Genomic DNA, 15,730 nt, shown 5'->3' with positions numbered 1-15,730 from the left:
TGTGAGGGGAAAGAACCGATACCCTACATTGGCCAAGAAGGACGTCGTTTGCATGGATGTGTGCTACATTTGATGTAGGGCCTCCTCTAAATGATGTCTCCAGGCCTCAAACGCCACCTTAATGGCTAGTAACTCCTTCTCTCAAATGGTATAATTGCGCTCGGAAGAATTGAGTTTCTGCAAATAATAAGCACAAGGGAAGAGGGTACCGCCGGAGGTGTGAGTCTGAAGTAATACCGCTCCAACAGCGATATCTGATGCATCTGCCTCCACTACAAACGGATGGTGGGGGTCAGGATGCTTCAAAATGGGCTCTTTCATGAAGGCCTGCTTCAAGGCCTGGAACGCTTGTTGCTCAGAGGCATTCCAGTGAAATGGAACTTTTTTCTGAAGAAGCCGAGTGAGGGGCCCAGTCAGGGAAGCAAAGCCGGGGATAAAGGTCCGATAGTAGTTGGCAAACCCAAGGAGTCGCTGGACATCCTTCGCTCTCCGAGGAAGTTGCCAACTGTGCAAAGACTTCACCTTGCCTGGCTCCATTGCAATGCCTTCGGGAGAGATGTGATGCCCTAGGAACTCAATGGTGGACTGCCAAAACTGGCACTTCTCCAGTTTCGTGTACAAGCGATTCTCACGGAGCCATTGTAGGAACAGGCATAGGTACTGCTGATGACTCTCCCAGGAGGACGAGTAATTAGAATGTCATCTAGATAAATAATGACAAACTGGTCCAAAAGGTCACGGAAGATATCGTTCATAAAATGTTGGAAGACGGCAGGGGCATTGGTCAGCCCAAAGCATGACCGTATACTTAAAATGCCCATACTTGGTGCCAAATGCTGTCTTCCATTCATCCCAGGGCTGGATCCGGACAAGATTATAGGCTCCACGCAGATCCAATTTCATGAAAACCGTAGCCTCTCTGAGCTGCTCCAACAGTTCAGGAATAAGGAGCAGAGGATATTGATTGTGCACCGTGATAGAATTAAGTTTACGGTAGTCACAACATAATCACAAATCTCCGGTCTTTCTTTTGACAAACAAGACCGGGGCAGACAATGCCGAAGACAAGGGTCTGATAAAACCCCGAGCTAGGTTTTTGTCCAAAAAGTCCCGCAATGCGGCCAACTCCGGGTCTGACATCGAATACAAATGACCCACGGGGAACGGCGCACCTGGAATCAAATCGATGGGGCAATCATATGGCTGGTGCAGTGGCAATTGGTCTGCTTCTTGTTCATTGAACATGTCAGCAAAATCTATGTCGGAAGGCAAGGACACCCAGGGTGGACTCAGCAACTGGCCTGCACAGATTTGACGGGTGTTGTCCACACATTGCAAGGCTGGAAAAGTGACAAGGTTCTGGGACCAGTAGATCTGGGATCGTGCGCCTGAAGCCAAGCCAAGAACATGGGGAAATGCAGGTCAGAGGTAATGTAGAACTGGATGGCTTCCTCATGAGCCCCGATGATCAGGCGCAAGGGTTGCATGGTGGCCTTAATAGGCCCAGACAGAAGCACCCTGCCGTCAATGGTGTCCACAATCATAGGAGGATCTACCTGACACAGAGGGACTGCATACTTGGTTGCAAACGCCTCGTCCGTGAAGTTTGTTGTAGCCCCGAGTCGACCAGAGCATGCGTCGGAATCCCCTGCGGACTACTGGACAGGACTATTTGTGATGCCAGGATCAGGTGTCGGGGGAGGCCCGCAAGTCACTGTCTCTGAGCATGGCTCTGAATTGGTGTGGGCACGACCCAAGGTCTCCCTTAGATCGGGCTTGGGGTGTTTCCCGACAAAATGTTCTGGGGCTGGGGGATAGGTCCAGTAACTGACGCCCCTCGTCTCTTCTTGGGGCAAAAGGCTGCCATGTGCCCAGGTTCCCCATTATAAAAAAACAACCCCCCTGAGCGCTGTCTGTTTTTGTCCATTATCCACAGCGGTGTTTGGCTGCACCTAATTCCATGGGCTACTCCCGTGGAGTTGGAGTCTCACACATGGCCGGAACCATCCTGTTCTCCTGGATGTGCGGCAACTTCCCCACCTCTGCAACTGAGCTTCAATCCGGAGACACAGATGGGCCAGTGTATTGAAATTTGGTGGCCTATCCATATGCACCAATTAATCCTGCAATTCTTCCGACAATCCATCCTGAAATGTGTCCATGAGGGCTGCCTCATTCCAAGCCGAATCCTAGCTAAGTAGCCTAAACTCGCTGATGTATTCCTGCAAGGAACACCGGCCCTGCTTCAGAGTCTTCAGACGTCGGTTTGCCATCTCCATTTTAATGGGGTCCTCATACATTAACCTGAGGTGGTCACAGAACCCCCTGAAGTTTTCCAGCAAAGGGCTAATCTGGACCAGCAGAGTGGTAGCCCAATGAGCTGCGGAGCCGGAGAGAAGTCTGTTCTTTCTCACTGCTCCCTGACTCAGACGCCATCTGGTGGCCAACAGGCCTCTCTAGTCCCTGCTGCTGTTCGGCCACAACATAAGCCCTACCTCAAAAATAAGCTCCAGTTAAGATCCGTTAGCCAGACAGACATTTTAGTACTGTGTTTCCCCGAAATAAGACCTAACCCCGGAAAATAAAACCTAATGCATCTTTTGAGCAAAAACGAATATACAACCTGATCTTATTTATGGGGAAATACGGTAGTACAATTATACATAGCTACATTATATGACTCATGTGAGTTGGGATAAACTGCAATAATGCAGAAGTGACTCTCATGGGTTAAAAAATATTTTCACTCATGGAAATGGCTGTTCCTTTATCAGTTTAGTAGTTAATTGAATGTAAATTATCTCATTAAAGGAGAAGCCATTTTTCAGTTCAAATTGCCAAGGTGTACTTTAAATCAATGGAACTCAGATGTGACTTAATGATTGTCTTAAATCATAAGTATCCAACTTCCAATTTTGATTAAGGCAAAATAAAAAAGGTCCTTGTCTAGCATTTTGTCTCACATTTTGGACTGAATAATTGACAGCGTTGCAGAGTTTTTCTATCTGAATACAAGAATGTTAACAATATCATATTATAAGCTGATAATGTTTCCTGTATGCTTGTTCTGATTTAATGTTGGTAGTAAAAGATTTCCTTTTGAAAGCATCATACAAGCTTCTTTTGAAAATATGTGTGAAGGAACACATAACCTGTTTCTCAGCCAGCTTCCTTGTTGATTTTCAATTATATATCCAAAATCACTACAGTATATAAATATAATTTAATTAAAAATGTTAGTACAGTCATTGATTATAGTGCCACTGACGGTTCCAGTATATTTAGTAAGACTTAATATAGGTAAACCTATTTTTCTTCTATGTATCATTGGACAATTTTGTATATTTCAAAATTGTTAAATTGGCACAAAAGGCGAGCGGAGTCGTGAGGAGAATTAACCAGACTTTATTGACACGAACAGGCTCAACAAATATACAGGAGACAATCAATGCAGGGTTCGTCTGACAGCTATTTATACGAAGCTGTCAGACGAACCAGCCAATCCCCAAGCCAGAGTTTCCCCGCTCTCAGCCAGGTCGCGTCTTAGCCAATCAGACGTGACCTGGCTGTTGCTAGTGCAGATGCCGGCTGTCAGGGGAAATTCCCTGACGTCATCTGCATAGACACAATACTCCTTCCCCCCCAGTGACTGCGCATGTGCAGACGACGCACAAACGTAGTCACGCAAATAGTCTGGGCGGCGCCGGACCCGCCCAGAACGCCTCAGTTCGACAGGAGGCACCGGAGAGGAAGTGGTGCTCGTCGAAGCTCCTCCCGCAAGGAAGTGGAGCTCCGGGCGCCATCTTGGAGGCCCACCTCTGATGGAGGACGACAAGGACCAGGTAGGCAGGGCCGAGGGGGCGCGGCCGAAGGCGGGCTTGAACGGGGAACTTCAGGGTAGGCCTGGCCTGACTCGGGGAAGGCCAGTTGGAAACCGGGAGGCAGACGCCTAACGGGCGGCACATCCTCAACCATGGACGGCCGGGAGGCGGCGTCCGAGGACGGGAAAGCCCTGGGCAGCTGGACCGGTTGAACAGTGACTGGTGGAAGGGCACCAGGAAACGAAACGTTGGAGGGCTCAGGCGCAGCGACGTCGATGGCCGACCTGGCAGGGATGTTGTCGCTGTTGCAGGGCAGGCGGCGCCTCAATTGATCCAGGTGCCGCCGCCATTCGGTCCCATCATGTAGCTGGACCCTGTAAGAACAGGGGCCGGTTATGGCGGTGATGGTGGCAGGCACCCACCTAACCGCCCCTGAGAATGCCTGAGCCCATACAGAATCGCCCAGAAGGAAGGAACGGGGAGGGGGCCCCAGGTTGCCAGGCTGTTCACTTGAATAGAGTGGGTGCAACCTATCCAAGGTGGTCCGCAGGCGCCGGCCCATCAGCAGCTCAGCTGGAGACTTCCCGGTCAGGGGGCAAGGAGTGGCATGCTGTACCAAGAGGTAAGCAGCCACCCTTGATGGCCAGTCCGCCCCATCCATCCTGCCTAACGCCTCCTTGGCCGAGCGGACCGCCCGTTCCGCCCGGCCATTACTAGCCAGATGGTATGGGGCGACTGGGGCATGGCGGATACCCTGTGAAGCCAGGAACAGCTGGAACGCGGTGGATGCAAATTGAGGCCCGTTATCAGAGACAATGACGTCCGGCACGCCATGGGTGGCGAAAAGCCTAGTCAGTTCCCTGATCGTGGCCTCGGCTGTGGTGGACCTCATGAGGATGAGCTCCACCCAGCGCGAATATGCATCCACCACCACCATGAAGACCTGGCCTCTGAAAGGACCCGCGAAATCCACGTGAAGGCGGGACCAAGGCCCACGGGGCAATTCCCATTCCCTAGGAGCGGCTGCCGGTGGCGCCGGTCGGGAATGTTGGCAGGGGGAGCAGCCGGCCACCCAGGCGGCTATCTCGTCATCAATGCGAGGCCACCAGACATAGCTGCGCGCCAGGCATTTCATGTGCACTATGCCGGGGTGCCCCTCATGAAGGCGAGATAGCACCTGATGGCGCAGGCTGGGTGGAATGACCACCCTGTCACCCCACAGGAGGCACCCACTGTGAAGTGACAGCTCCAACTGCCTGGCCTTGAAGGGACGAAAGTGCTCTGGCACCGGTCCCTCAGGCCAGCCCCTTTGGACCCATAGCATGACCTGGGACAGGTCAGGGTCAGCCCTAGATTTCGAGGCCACCTCTCCGGAAGAGAGTGGCAGAACCAAATCCGCTATGGCCAAAACCGACAGGCAAGGCACTGTCGGGGGGTCTGCAACGGGCAGGGGGCAGCGGCTGAGGGCATCAGCGTGCCCTATGTGCTTGCCCGGGCAGTAGAGCAGAGTGTAGCTGTATGCAGCTAGGAACTCTGTCCACCTAGTCATGCGCGGTGAAAGGATGGGAGGGGTCGGCTTGTTACCTGCCAAAAGCCCAAGGAGTGGCTTATGGTCGGTGAACAAAGTAAAGTGCCGACCATAGAGGTAATCATGGAACCTCTTAATCCCTGACACTGCAGCCAGAGCCTCCTTGTCAATCTGGCTGTAGTTGCGTTCTGCAGAAGTCAGTGTCCGGGAATAAAAGGCTATGGGGGCCTCCGAGCCATTGGGCAGCACATGGCTCAGGACCGCCCCCAAACCCACGGGGGAGGCGTCACAAGCAAGAGTCAAAGGCAGCTTGTCCGAATATTGGACGAGGACTGCCTCTGACGTCAGCAAGTCTTTGACAGCCGCGAACGCATGCGCTTCGCGGCTGCCCCAGCGCCAGGCTGCCGATCGGTCGAGCAACCGATGCAGCGGCTCGGCTAGTGATGCCTTATGTGGCAAAAATGGCGCGTAAAAGTTAAGCAAGCCAAGGAACGCCTGCAGCTCCGTCTTGGAGGCAGGCGTGGGGGCGTTCCTGATGGCTGCTACCTTGGAAGGGGTGGGGTGAATTCCCTGGGCATCAATTGTGAAGCCCAGGAAATCAACCCGGGGCACAGCAAATGAGCATTTGCTGCGCTTTAATTTTAAGCCCGCGCCCCTAAAACGCTCGAGGACCTTCACTAGTACTTCGATGAGGCCCGATCGGCTGCTGGCGGCGATCAGGACATCATCGAAGTACGGAACCACACCAGGGAGCCCATGGAGCAGCCGCTCCATTAGGCTCTGGAAGATCCCCGGGGCTACGGAAACGCCGAATTGCAAGCGGCGGCAACGGAAAGCTCCACTGTGGGTGACAATGGTCTGCGCGGCCGCCGCCTCATCATCCACCGGGAGCTGCTCGTAGGCCTGCGCCATATCCAGCTTCGCAAAGATGCAGCCCTGCCCCAAAGAGTGGAGCAAGTGCTGCACTACCGGAACTGGATAGGGGTTCGCCTGGAGGGCAAGGTTGATGGTGGATTTAAAGTCGGCGCAGAGGCGAATGGACCCATCCGCCTTAACTGGGATGACCAAAGGGGTCTCCCATTTGGAGTAATCCACCGGCTCCAAGACTCCCTGCGCGACGAGCTTGTCCAGCTCCGCATCAACCTTTGCCCTCAAGGCGAAATGCACCCTACGGGCCTTCAGCCTAATGGGGGCAACCTGGGGGTCTAGGTTCAAGGAGATGGGCGTTCCCTTATATGCCCCCAGCTGCCCATCAAACACATCCGAGAACCTGGCAAGTACGTCGGCCACGTCAGGAGGCGTGGCCACCACCTGCCTTACCCCGTGCACTGATAGGCCAAGTGCCGGGAACCAGTCAAGGCCCAGGAGGGCCGGTAAAGGCTTTTCCACTACTAGGAGGGGATGGCACTCCGAAAAGTCCCCGTACTCCACACCCGCACCAGGTGACAACCCAGGGTAGGAATTAGAGTCCCCTGGTAGTCCCGTAGGGTTGCGTCTGGGGAGGAGAGCTGGGTCTTTGAGATGCCTGGACAGAGGCGGGAGAACTCTGCCCACGACAAAAGGGATCGGGATGACCCCGAGTCCACCTCCATGGTGCAGGGGGAGCCCTCAATGAGGAGCGACGCCTTGATGCGCTCCGCACCTGCACCCGTGTGGAAGGCCAACTCTGCGGGGTTGGCGTGGAAGTCAGCGTCCACGGCGTAGCAGCCTCCGTGCGAAGGCTGCTGCTGCTGCGGCTGCTGCTGTCGTCCAGCACGGCTTCCAGGTCGCTGTTTGACGGCGGCTGTGGTCGGGACGTCATCTGGACGCTGTGGCAAGGGGAACTGCGCTCGGCAGACCTGGGCCAAATGTCCTTTCTTAAGGCAGCGGCGGCAAACCGCGGCCTTAAAGGGGCAACCCGCACGGTCGTGGTTGCCTCCACAGCCAAGGCAAGCGGTCACAGTTTCCCGGGCTCGCTGAGGGCCGCGTCTTCTGGAGGACTGGCCAATGCGCGCCACCTCTCCCTCCTCAGGGTAGTCAATAGGCAGGGGAACTAGTTCATCTACCAGGCAAGTGTGGCCTGGCGGAGGTGGCAGGTTGAACATCTCCGCCATTGACTCGTCGGAGAGTTCAGCCGCCCTTGCCTGCTCAATGGCCCCAGTCAGTGTGATGTCCGCTTGTGACAGGAGCCGCCGGCGTAGGCGCAGATCTTTCACGCCGCTGACGAACTGCTCCGTGAGGTTGCGATTGAGGTCGGCAAACTCGCACCTCATCGCCGCTGTGCGAAGCGACTGGAGGAACTGGCTCACCGACTCCTCCGGCTTCTGGACACAGCGCCTGAAAGCGTAGTGCCTCGCCACCCAGGATGGTGTAGGGGCGTAGTGGCACTGAAGACGCTCCGTTAATGTAGCCCAGAGAGTGGACTGGCTGAGGGGCGGCTAGCGAGCGAGCGGCGCTAAACATTGGCGTGCCGCAACAGCTCAAGAAGAAGCTGCATTTCTCATCATCTGGCACATCGCGACGGCCGTTGGCTATCAGATAGCACTCGAAGCGCTCCAGGAACGCTTCCCATGTCTCGCCGTCGCAGCCAAAAGGAACGAATGTTGGCATCGCCGACATGGTCTCCTCAGGGTTCGAGCTAGGCTGGAACGGAACGGGTTGCCGGTACGAATGTGCCAAGATGGAACCGTTCGGTGGGTTAGCGGCTGGATCCCATCCTCGTCGCCAGTGTTAAATTGGCACAAAAGGCGAGCGGAGTCGTGAGGAGAATTAACCAGACTTTATTGACACGAACAGGCTCAACAAATATACAGGAGAGAATCAATGCAGGGTTCGTCTGACAGCTATTTATACGAAGCTGTCAGACGAACCAGCCAATCCCCAAGCCAGAGTTTCCCCGCTCTCAGCCAGGTCGCGTCTTAGCCAATCAGACGCGACCTGGCTGTTGCTAGTGCAGATGCCGGCTGTCAGGGGAAATTCCCTGACGTCATCTGCATAGACACAATAAAAATGTTTTGTTTTAAAGCCATGGCTGTTATCCCCTAGATTTAATCATATCTCCAGTAATCTGTCAAACTACTGAGAACTTCTCAGATATCTTGATTCCTGCATTTTGATATCTCCGATGGACCAGAAATATTTCAGTGGCAATAAGATTACTCATTTTTGTGAAATTTGCAAAAAAACAACAACCCCCACCCTATTCTTCTAGCCAATACAAACATATTATAGGTCTTAAGATAAAGAAAAGGAGGAAGAGGAGAACAATGCACTCACATTAAAATTGGAAACCTAGCGAACAAGTTATTTTAAGTACAGGTAGTCTGTTTTATGACTGTTCAAAGTTTCAAAGGATCTACTCAGAACTATTTAGGTACAATGGATTTGTTTATCATTCACTGCACTTGCTTAAAGACTGTGGTACTAGTTTAATAATGGCAATATTTACTTAACAAACACTGCAGAAAAGGTAGTAAAATCTGGCACAATCACATGGTGATCCGCTTAATAAACAGCATGACTTGTGGCCGTAATGCTGAGCTTAATCACAATTATAAGTGAAAGATTACCTGAAATGGCAACATCCTATTTATTTCATGTCTTTTAAATATATTGTGCAAGAGTCTTTTCTAATATCACTTATATCTTTGTCTTTAATGCATTTTTGTTAATATTTCAGAAGTTTGGGGTCAATCAGTCTAAACCAGAGTTCACAGTGGATCTCAAAGGTGCATCGATTGACTGGGCTTCAAAGGAGAAATCGAGCAAGAAAAATGTGATTGAGGTAAACTTTGTAGGAAAGAGAGATTCTAAGTCGGCCATTATTACTACAAATTATAGAAGAACGTATAGAGGCAAAAAGCAAGTTGGGATAATTTCCCAACAATATATGAAATATGTTGTTTTTATGGTTATCATGATATTTTGGGGAAACACAGAAAATATGAATCCTGATTTTAATGTCATGATTTCTTTTATTTTAAAGATGAAAACACGCCAGGGAACTGAACTATTAATTCAATCAGACAGTGACATGTTTATTATGGAATGGTTTAGAGTTCTTGAAAATGCTATCAGTAACCAGGTAAATTCTTAAATGTAAACATTTTTTCATCCAGAATTATAGCCTAATGTTTGAATCAATGTAAAGCATTTTTTAAAACCAGAATAATAGAACTGAACCACCCTCTGCTCTAGAATATTCGAAGAGGAAAAAGGTGAGATGCTTTTATGCATGGTAAATGAAGACTACACCCATTTTGAATAAATATATACATTAGGGCAGTGATGGCGAACCTATGGCATGCGTGCCAAAGGTGGCATGTGGAGCCATTTGTCAGGGCACGCGAGGCGCTGCCCTCTAAGCTGGCCAGCGCGCATGCGCACGCTGGCCAGCTGAGTTCACCCTTTTTAAAGCCATTTTTCGCCCTCCCCAGGCTCCAGAGGCTTTATAGGAGGGTCGTTTTGACCGCTCCGAAGGCGTCAGGGAAGCCTCCGGACGGTCCCTGAAGCCTTTGGAACGCTTAAAACGACCCTCCGAGCAAACCGGAAGACTTCCGGTTTGCTCAGAGGGTCGTTTTGAGCGCTCCGAAGCCTCCGGACAGTCCCTGAAGCCTCTGGAGGGCCTCGGGGGGGGGGGAAGGCTCTTTTCACCCTCCCCAGGCTCCTTTAAAGCCTCTGGAGCCTGGAGAGGGCGAAAAAAGCATGTAAAAATGGGGGGATAGCGCATTGCATTATGGGTGCGACACGCCCGCACACAACCCCCCTGCACTCCCCCCACTTGTGGTACGCGAGCCAAAAAAGGTTCGCCATCGCTGCATTAAGGGCTATGAGTGTCCCAATGATGATTTAGCTAAAACCAAAGGGCAATACATATATTTAGAAAACCCTCTATTTAAGGTCCAAATGAATATTATGAAGCAACTGCATTTACATTGTATTGGCTTTATTTGGAATGCTTTTTGCTAGATTAATTGAATGATGGAGGAAGAATTAGGAGCAGAAGAGTTGCTAGCTCTTCGAAAGGATTGAAGACCTGTGCACATGTGAACTTTTTGATAGATGAGAATCAGGGTCAAAGTACTGATTATATGCAAATGATTGTAATAAAAGGTTCACTAGAAGAAGTGGAATGTCCTCTACTATACTATGAAGTTGTAAAGCCTGTAAAGTTGTATTTTGCTTCCGTTCTATGGTATGTGATATTATAAGACATAAGGTGTCGGGCAAGTTCCTTTAATAACAAAGCCATTCATGGCCAGAGTAAGCTTGTTAAATTTGGAAGGATTTATTTTATGTAGGATTTATTTATTAGACTTATTCTTCTAGAATTTCATATTATTTTTGCTTATGAAATCAAGGAAAATAAAGATTTGAACTTAAAAAAGATCTGAAAAAAATCTTAAATTATATTGACAGATAATATTAATTGTATTGCCATTAACTCACTGTTGATTCTTGGCAACAACATTGATAATTTTTTCTCAGATCTCTGTTCTCAGATTGGTGACTTTTGCCTTATATAAATTGCTGTTATCAATTTTAACATCAACATACTCAGTTTCATAAAGTGATGTTCGAATTTGCAATCATGTTTGAAGAAATACACTTTATAAAACATACCTTGTAACATAATTCTGTAGGAAGACAACTTATTAATTCTTGTTGTGGAATTACACTAGACAGTAGAGTCTGAAGAAGCATTGGATGATGAAATGCCAGATTCGCCTGGATTGGAAAAACAAGATAAAGAAAAGGACCATAAAGATTCTAAAAAACTTCGTTGTAAGTTTCAATTCCATAGATAAGTGGACATGCTTCTGGTTCATTATCACCTTAAAAATATTTTAGCTCTTGAACACATAAAAAAGTAGACATTTTTTTCATTATTGCAGCAGTTTTAAAAGAAATATCAACTCTCCTCTTAGTCAGATTTTTATAGGATAAATTTCAGTCGTTAACACTTGGTGTAGTATTGCAGCTTGTCTAATCAGCCTGTGCTTGTTTCAGAAGTTCAAGAAATATTATTATCATCATACACTATGAGGTTTTAAAATGAATATAATGAGATTTTTTTACCCTTAATAAATATTTTCTTCCAAAAACTGAAACTGTAGAGATAAAACACCAATGCTTTTCTTTTACCCAGAATGGGTAACATGAATTAACCATTGTTATATTTAGAAATACGCCTTTTTCAACACAGAATAAAGTCAATTTTTACTGACTGCAATGCAGCTTCTAAAGGCAAAGAACTTGAGAAATTGTTTTGTATGGTCTTATTTCCAAAATAATTATATCTGAGGGAATAAGGTAAAACAGTTCAAAAACCAAAAGTAATAAAATAAATTATAAAATCCGTTATTAATAGTGCCTTCATCCTTGGAAACAGAATAACTTTTCTGTCCTATTACTGAAAGCGTTCATCTTATATTTGGGGAGACATTTTTCAAAGTGGAGTGGCCATCCCTCAGAAGATTCACGCATGGAGTCTGATGACAACACACTTTCAAAAATGGAAATATTCATTTGTTTCTCTTTCCAGTCATACTGGACAGCTGGATTCCACCTGGATGAGATCATCTTGGAGCAACCTAGGCCCTAAGTCATGTACGGCTTGAAAAATAACATCTTTGGTTGAACCTGGAAACTAACAACAATCAATCAGTGCAGCTCCCAGTGTAGAGATGTCACATAAGCAAACCCTTATGCCACAAATCCTTTCCATAATGCAACTGAATCAGCTACCACTTCCAGGTGGCCCTTTGGGACAGCCTCATGTAAACTGAGTCACACATCAAGGGCATGAATGATAACCAGCAAAGTGTTCCTCATTCCAGGAACAGTGAAATTGACACAGAATATGTAATTGCCCAGAGGCTCTCTTGAATGAAATGGCTCTGGCTGCAGAAGCTGTGACTTATCCAGAGACAGATTTTCTTCAGTATCAATCAGCTTTTAAAAGCTAGCCATGCCATCTTGCTAGGGTTCAGTCTAAATTTATTTCTTCTTAGATCCGTGATGGCGAACTTATGGCACATGTGAGCCCTGGTAGCACACAGAGCCCTCTCTGGGCATGTGCGCTGTCGCCAACTGCTCTTCCAACTTCCGTTGCACACAAGCGCGCTGGCCAGCTGGTCTCTTCTGGGTTCCAGCGCTCCAGCACGTGTGTGCGCGCAATCCAGTTTCGGCACTCAGTGCCGAAAAGGTTAACCATCACTGTCCTAGTTCCTAACAGTCTCTGGATATCAGGATAGAACTTTTACTTTATTGCCTGATTGGCCACATGTCAGTTCATTCCTGTTCTGTCTTCACCATATGCCAATGGTGATATGGGTGTTGAATAGAGGTTGTCGTAAGTCCTTCTGACAGAATGTAAACATATCTTTTAAAATATTTGTTTTTTATGTTTATATAAATATTTTAGGAAGAGGGCCACAGGATGCTTGAATTGTTATACAAAGAAAATGTTAATATAAATAGAAATTTTAAAAAGGTTATATAAAAGTCAAGTATACTATTGTACTTCTGTTAATCATTATGTTTCATTTCAATATTTTCCCATAAACATCTCCCAAATGATCACACTATTTTGTTCCTGTGAAATTCATTATTAACTTGCTTTTATAAATTAGAAAATATTTAGCTTAATTATTGTTGAACGTTATTTGACATATTGCTCTTCTCTTTCAGCACTAAAAATATCTAACAGTATAGATTCTTCAGAACAAAAGAAGACTAAAACGAAATTGAAGAAGTTTTTAATCCGCAGGCCTACCTTACAAGCAGTACGTGAAAAGGGCTACATTAAGGGTAAGGCTTTTTAAATTGTTAATCAAGAAAATAGTGATCCCTGCTGATTACTTCGGTATGAGAAAATAGCCATTTCCTTAGGAAATGGAAACATTTTGACTTCAAAGCTGAAGGCTTCTGCTACTGTAAGTACAGGAAACGTAGTCACAATTTCAGTATATCTGTTAGAAGCTGATTATATATATTATACTACATAAAAGAACAAACAGAAGCTTATATTAAACTTAAAGAAAATAATATTTCCCATCTAAGTGTTACATTTGTCAAAAAGAAATTTAAAAAAAACAATAGACCTCACTATCAAAAATATTATGGTTGTTTTTTATCAGTATGCAATAGTAAGCTAGATCTGCTATTGGAAATTATGGCAATTTGTTTCTTGTAAAAAATTCAGTCGTTTACATTTTTGTAGTATAGGGAAAGTTAAATTAAGAATGTTGAATTTTAAGATTTGCAAGTAAAATAATACTACAAAACTAATTTTGTTGGGTCACTTATTTCCTTAACTGTCACTTTGGAAACTTTTCATTGCAGGTATCAAACTTGATCAAAATTCAGGAGTTTTGTAGATCATCTATCTACTTTATAAATGTCTATGCAGATTCTCAATTAACCATGTCATGGTTGTCCCAAAGATATTTTTTTCCAAAAGGCAACCAGACTTTCTTGATGCTTTCTTTCAAAATGAAATGCTTCTTGGATGAAAAGCGAAACATTTTGAAAGAAAACACCAAGAAAGTCTGGTTGCCTTTTGGAAAAAATATTTTTGGGACATCTACTTTCTTGTTTTCATCAGGATAATAGAAGGGTTTTTGAAAAAAAGTAGATCATTAAAATCTACTTAGAACATAAAACTGTTACAGTAGATCATTAAGATCTACTTAGAACATAAAACAGTTATAAAATTAATTCTTTAAAAATAGAGTAAAAAGAAATCTACACTGTTTCCTCCATTGGCATTTTTAAGTTCAGATGTTTCTGTCTACTGAAATGAACTAAAGAGCCAGAATGGAATGCCTGTCCCTCAAAATTGGATTGATGGCAGGAGTGTCATTGAGGGCTGCATCAGGCTTGTATTTGACCTGGGGGGGAGCTAGGGTGTGTATGACCAGGATGGGCATGGCTAGCTTGATGTCACTTGTGTCGGGGGTGCCTGTGGTGGCCCGACTGCTCTGCCAGCGCAAACAGGCTCCCAAGCGTTTCCGGCTTGCAATGGCCTCTTACAACCCTCTGCCAGCAAAAACTGAGCCCAGGAGAGCCCTCACAAGCTCTGTTTCTGTTTGCAATGGTCTCCTGAATCCCTCTGCTAGCGAAACAGTCTGGGAGGGCCACATGCGGCCCTTGCGATTTCCATTTCCAGCTGCAACAGCCTCCTGAAACCTTCTGCCAGCGAAAACAGAGTCTGGATGGGCGTGTGCAGCCCTCGCGAGATCCATTTCCGGCTGCAATAGCCTCCTGGAAACCTCTGCCAGCGGAACAGTCCATTCTGGCTGCAACAGGCACCTGCAATTCTCCGCCAGTGAAACAGAGACCGGGAGGTTATGCGTGGCCTCATGAGCTCCTTTTTCGACTGCAGTGGTTTCCTGCAACCCCCTGGGGGCGAAAATGGATCTCGGGAGGGCTGTGTGCAGCCCTCCCAAGTTTTATTTTGCTGGCAGAGGCACCACAGACTGGTCCTTTGCTGTTTCCAGGGTGGCCCCGTGTCTAAGCAACACACGGACCGGATCTGGACTGCAGGCCTAGAGTTTGACACCTGATTGAGGAGAATGATTCATACTTAAATAAACAAATAAGCAAGCTAGTAAGGATAGTGTACCGCATTAATTTTATAATATCTATTACATCTCTTCCACGTACAAATTGTACAGGAAAGTGTTTTCTGGGTATGTGTGGACATGGATATTGGGCACAAGTGCCCTCTGAAAGTGACCCCCTCAGCACATGTCTATTTTTTTATTCGTTTGTTCACTTCCTACGGCTGCCCATCTCAGTCAGTGACTCTGGACAACTTAACAATTCAAAATATATATTGCAATTTAAAAAATTGAAATTTCTTTTTAAAATAGTAAAAACATTAAAAACATCTAATTCATCTCATAGTGAGACGGGCGGCAAACAAATTTAATAAATAAATAAATATACATAAGAGCTATTTTTTTTATTATTTGACCAATTAGCAATACAGTCATAAAACGGGGCCCTTGGTGCGTTCCGTGCCCCAGGCTCAGGAATATAGTCAGGTTTTTAGGGCCGTATGAAAGGATAACGGGGTTGGGGCCATTTTGAACCCCAAAGTGAGGGTTTTCCGTACAGAAGGGGCCACCAGAAAAAAAAGGTCATCTTCTGGTCTCCGCCAGCTACATTCTTTATCTGACGAGATCTGCAGCATAGCCATTCTTCTTGACCTAATTCAGTGATGACAACCCTTTTCGTGCCTAGTGCCGAAAAGGGAGTGTGCATGCGAGGGAAGCACCGAGTGCCAAAAAAGGAGAGCTTTGCACCATGCGCACACACACGCTTGTCTGGGCTGTGACCAGAAAGAAGAGTTGCCCAGGGCATGCATGGGCCAAAAAGGTACTTTTGGTTTCCG

General features: G+C 46.9%; 1 protein-coding gene across 6 annotated transcripts in view; it reads left to right on the top strand.

Moving 5' to 3' along the window:
- Nucleotides 1-15,730, top strand: part of ARHGAP12 (Rho GTPase activating protein 12) — a 59,610-nt gene that overhangs the window by 33,823 nt on the left and 10,057 nt on the right. For 5 of the 6 annotated variants that reach the window (XM_081932640.1, XM_081932638.1, XM_081932635.1 and 2 more), the window contains 4 exons: nucleotides 9,008-9,112; nucleotides 9,314-9,412; nucleotides 11,010-11,112; nucleotides 13,021-13,140. In XM_081932640.1, the coding sequence (XP_081788766.1) occupies nucleotides 9,008-9,112; nucleotides 9,314-9,412; nucleotides 11,010-11,112; nucleotides 13,021-13,140 (427 nt within the window). The remainder of the gene's footprint in view (nucleotides 1-9,007; nucleotides 9,113-9,313; nucleotides 9,413-11,009; nucleotides 11,113-13,020; nucleotides 13,141-15,730) is intronic. The other variant, XM_081932639.1, reaches the window with a different exon arrangement.

Source organism: Natrix helvetica (genome assembly GCF_964273705.1).
Source record: "Natrix helvetica genome assembly, chromosome: Z".
In the NCBI taxonomy this organism is placed as follows: Eukaryota; Metazoa; Chordata; class Lepidosauria; order Squamata; family Natricidae; genus Natrix; species Natrix helvetica.
This window is presented reverse-complemented; position numbering and strand designations above follow the sequence as displayed.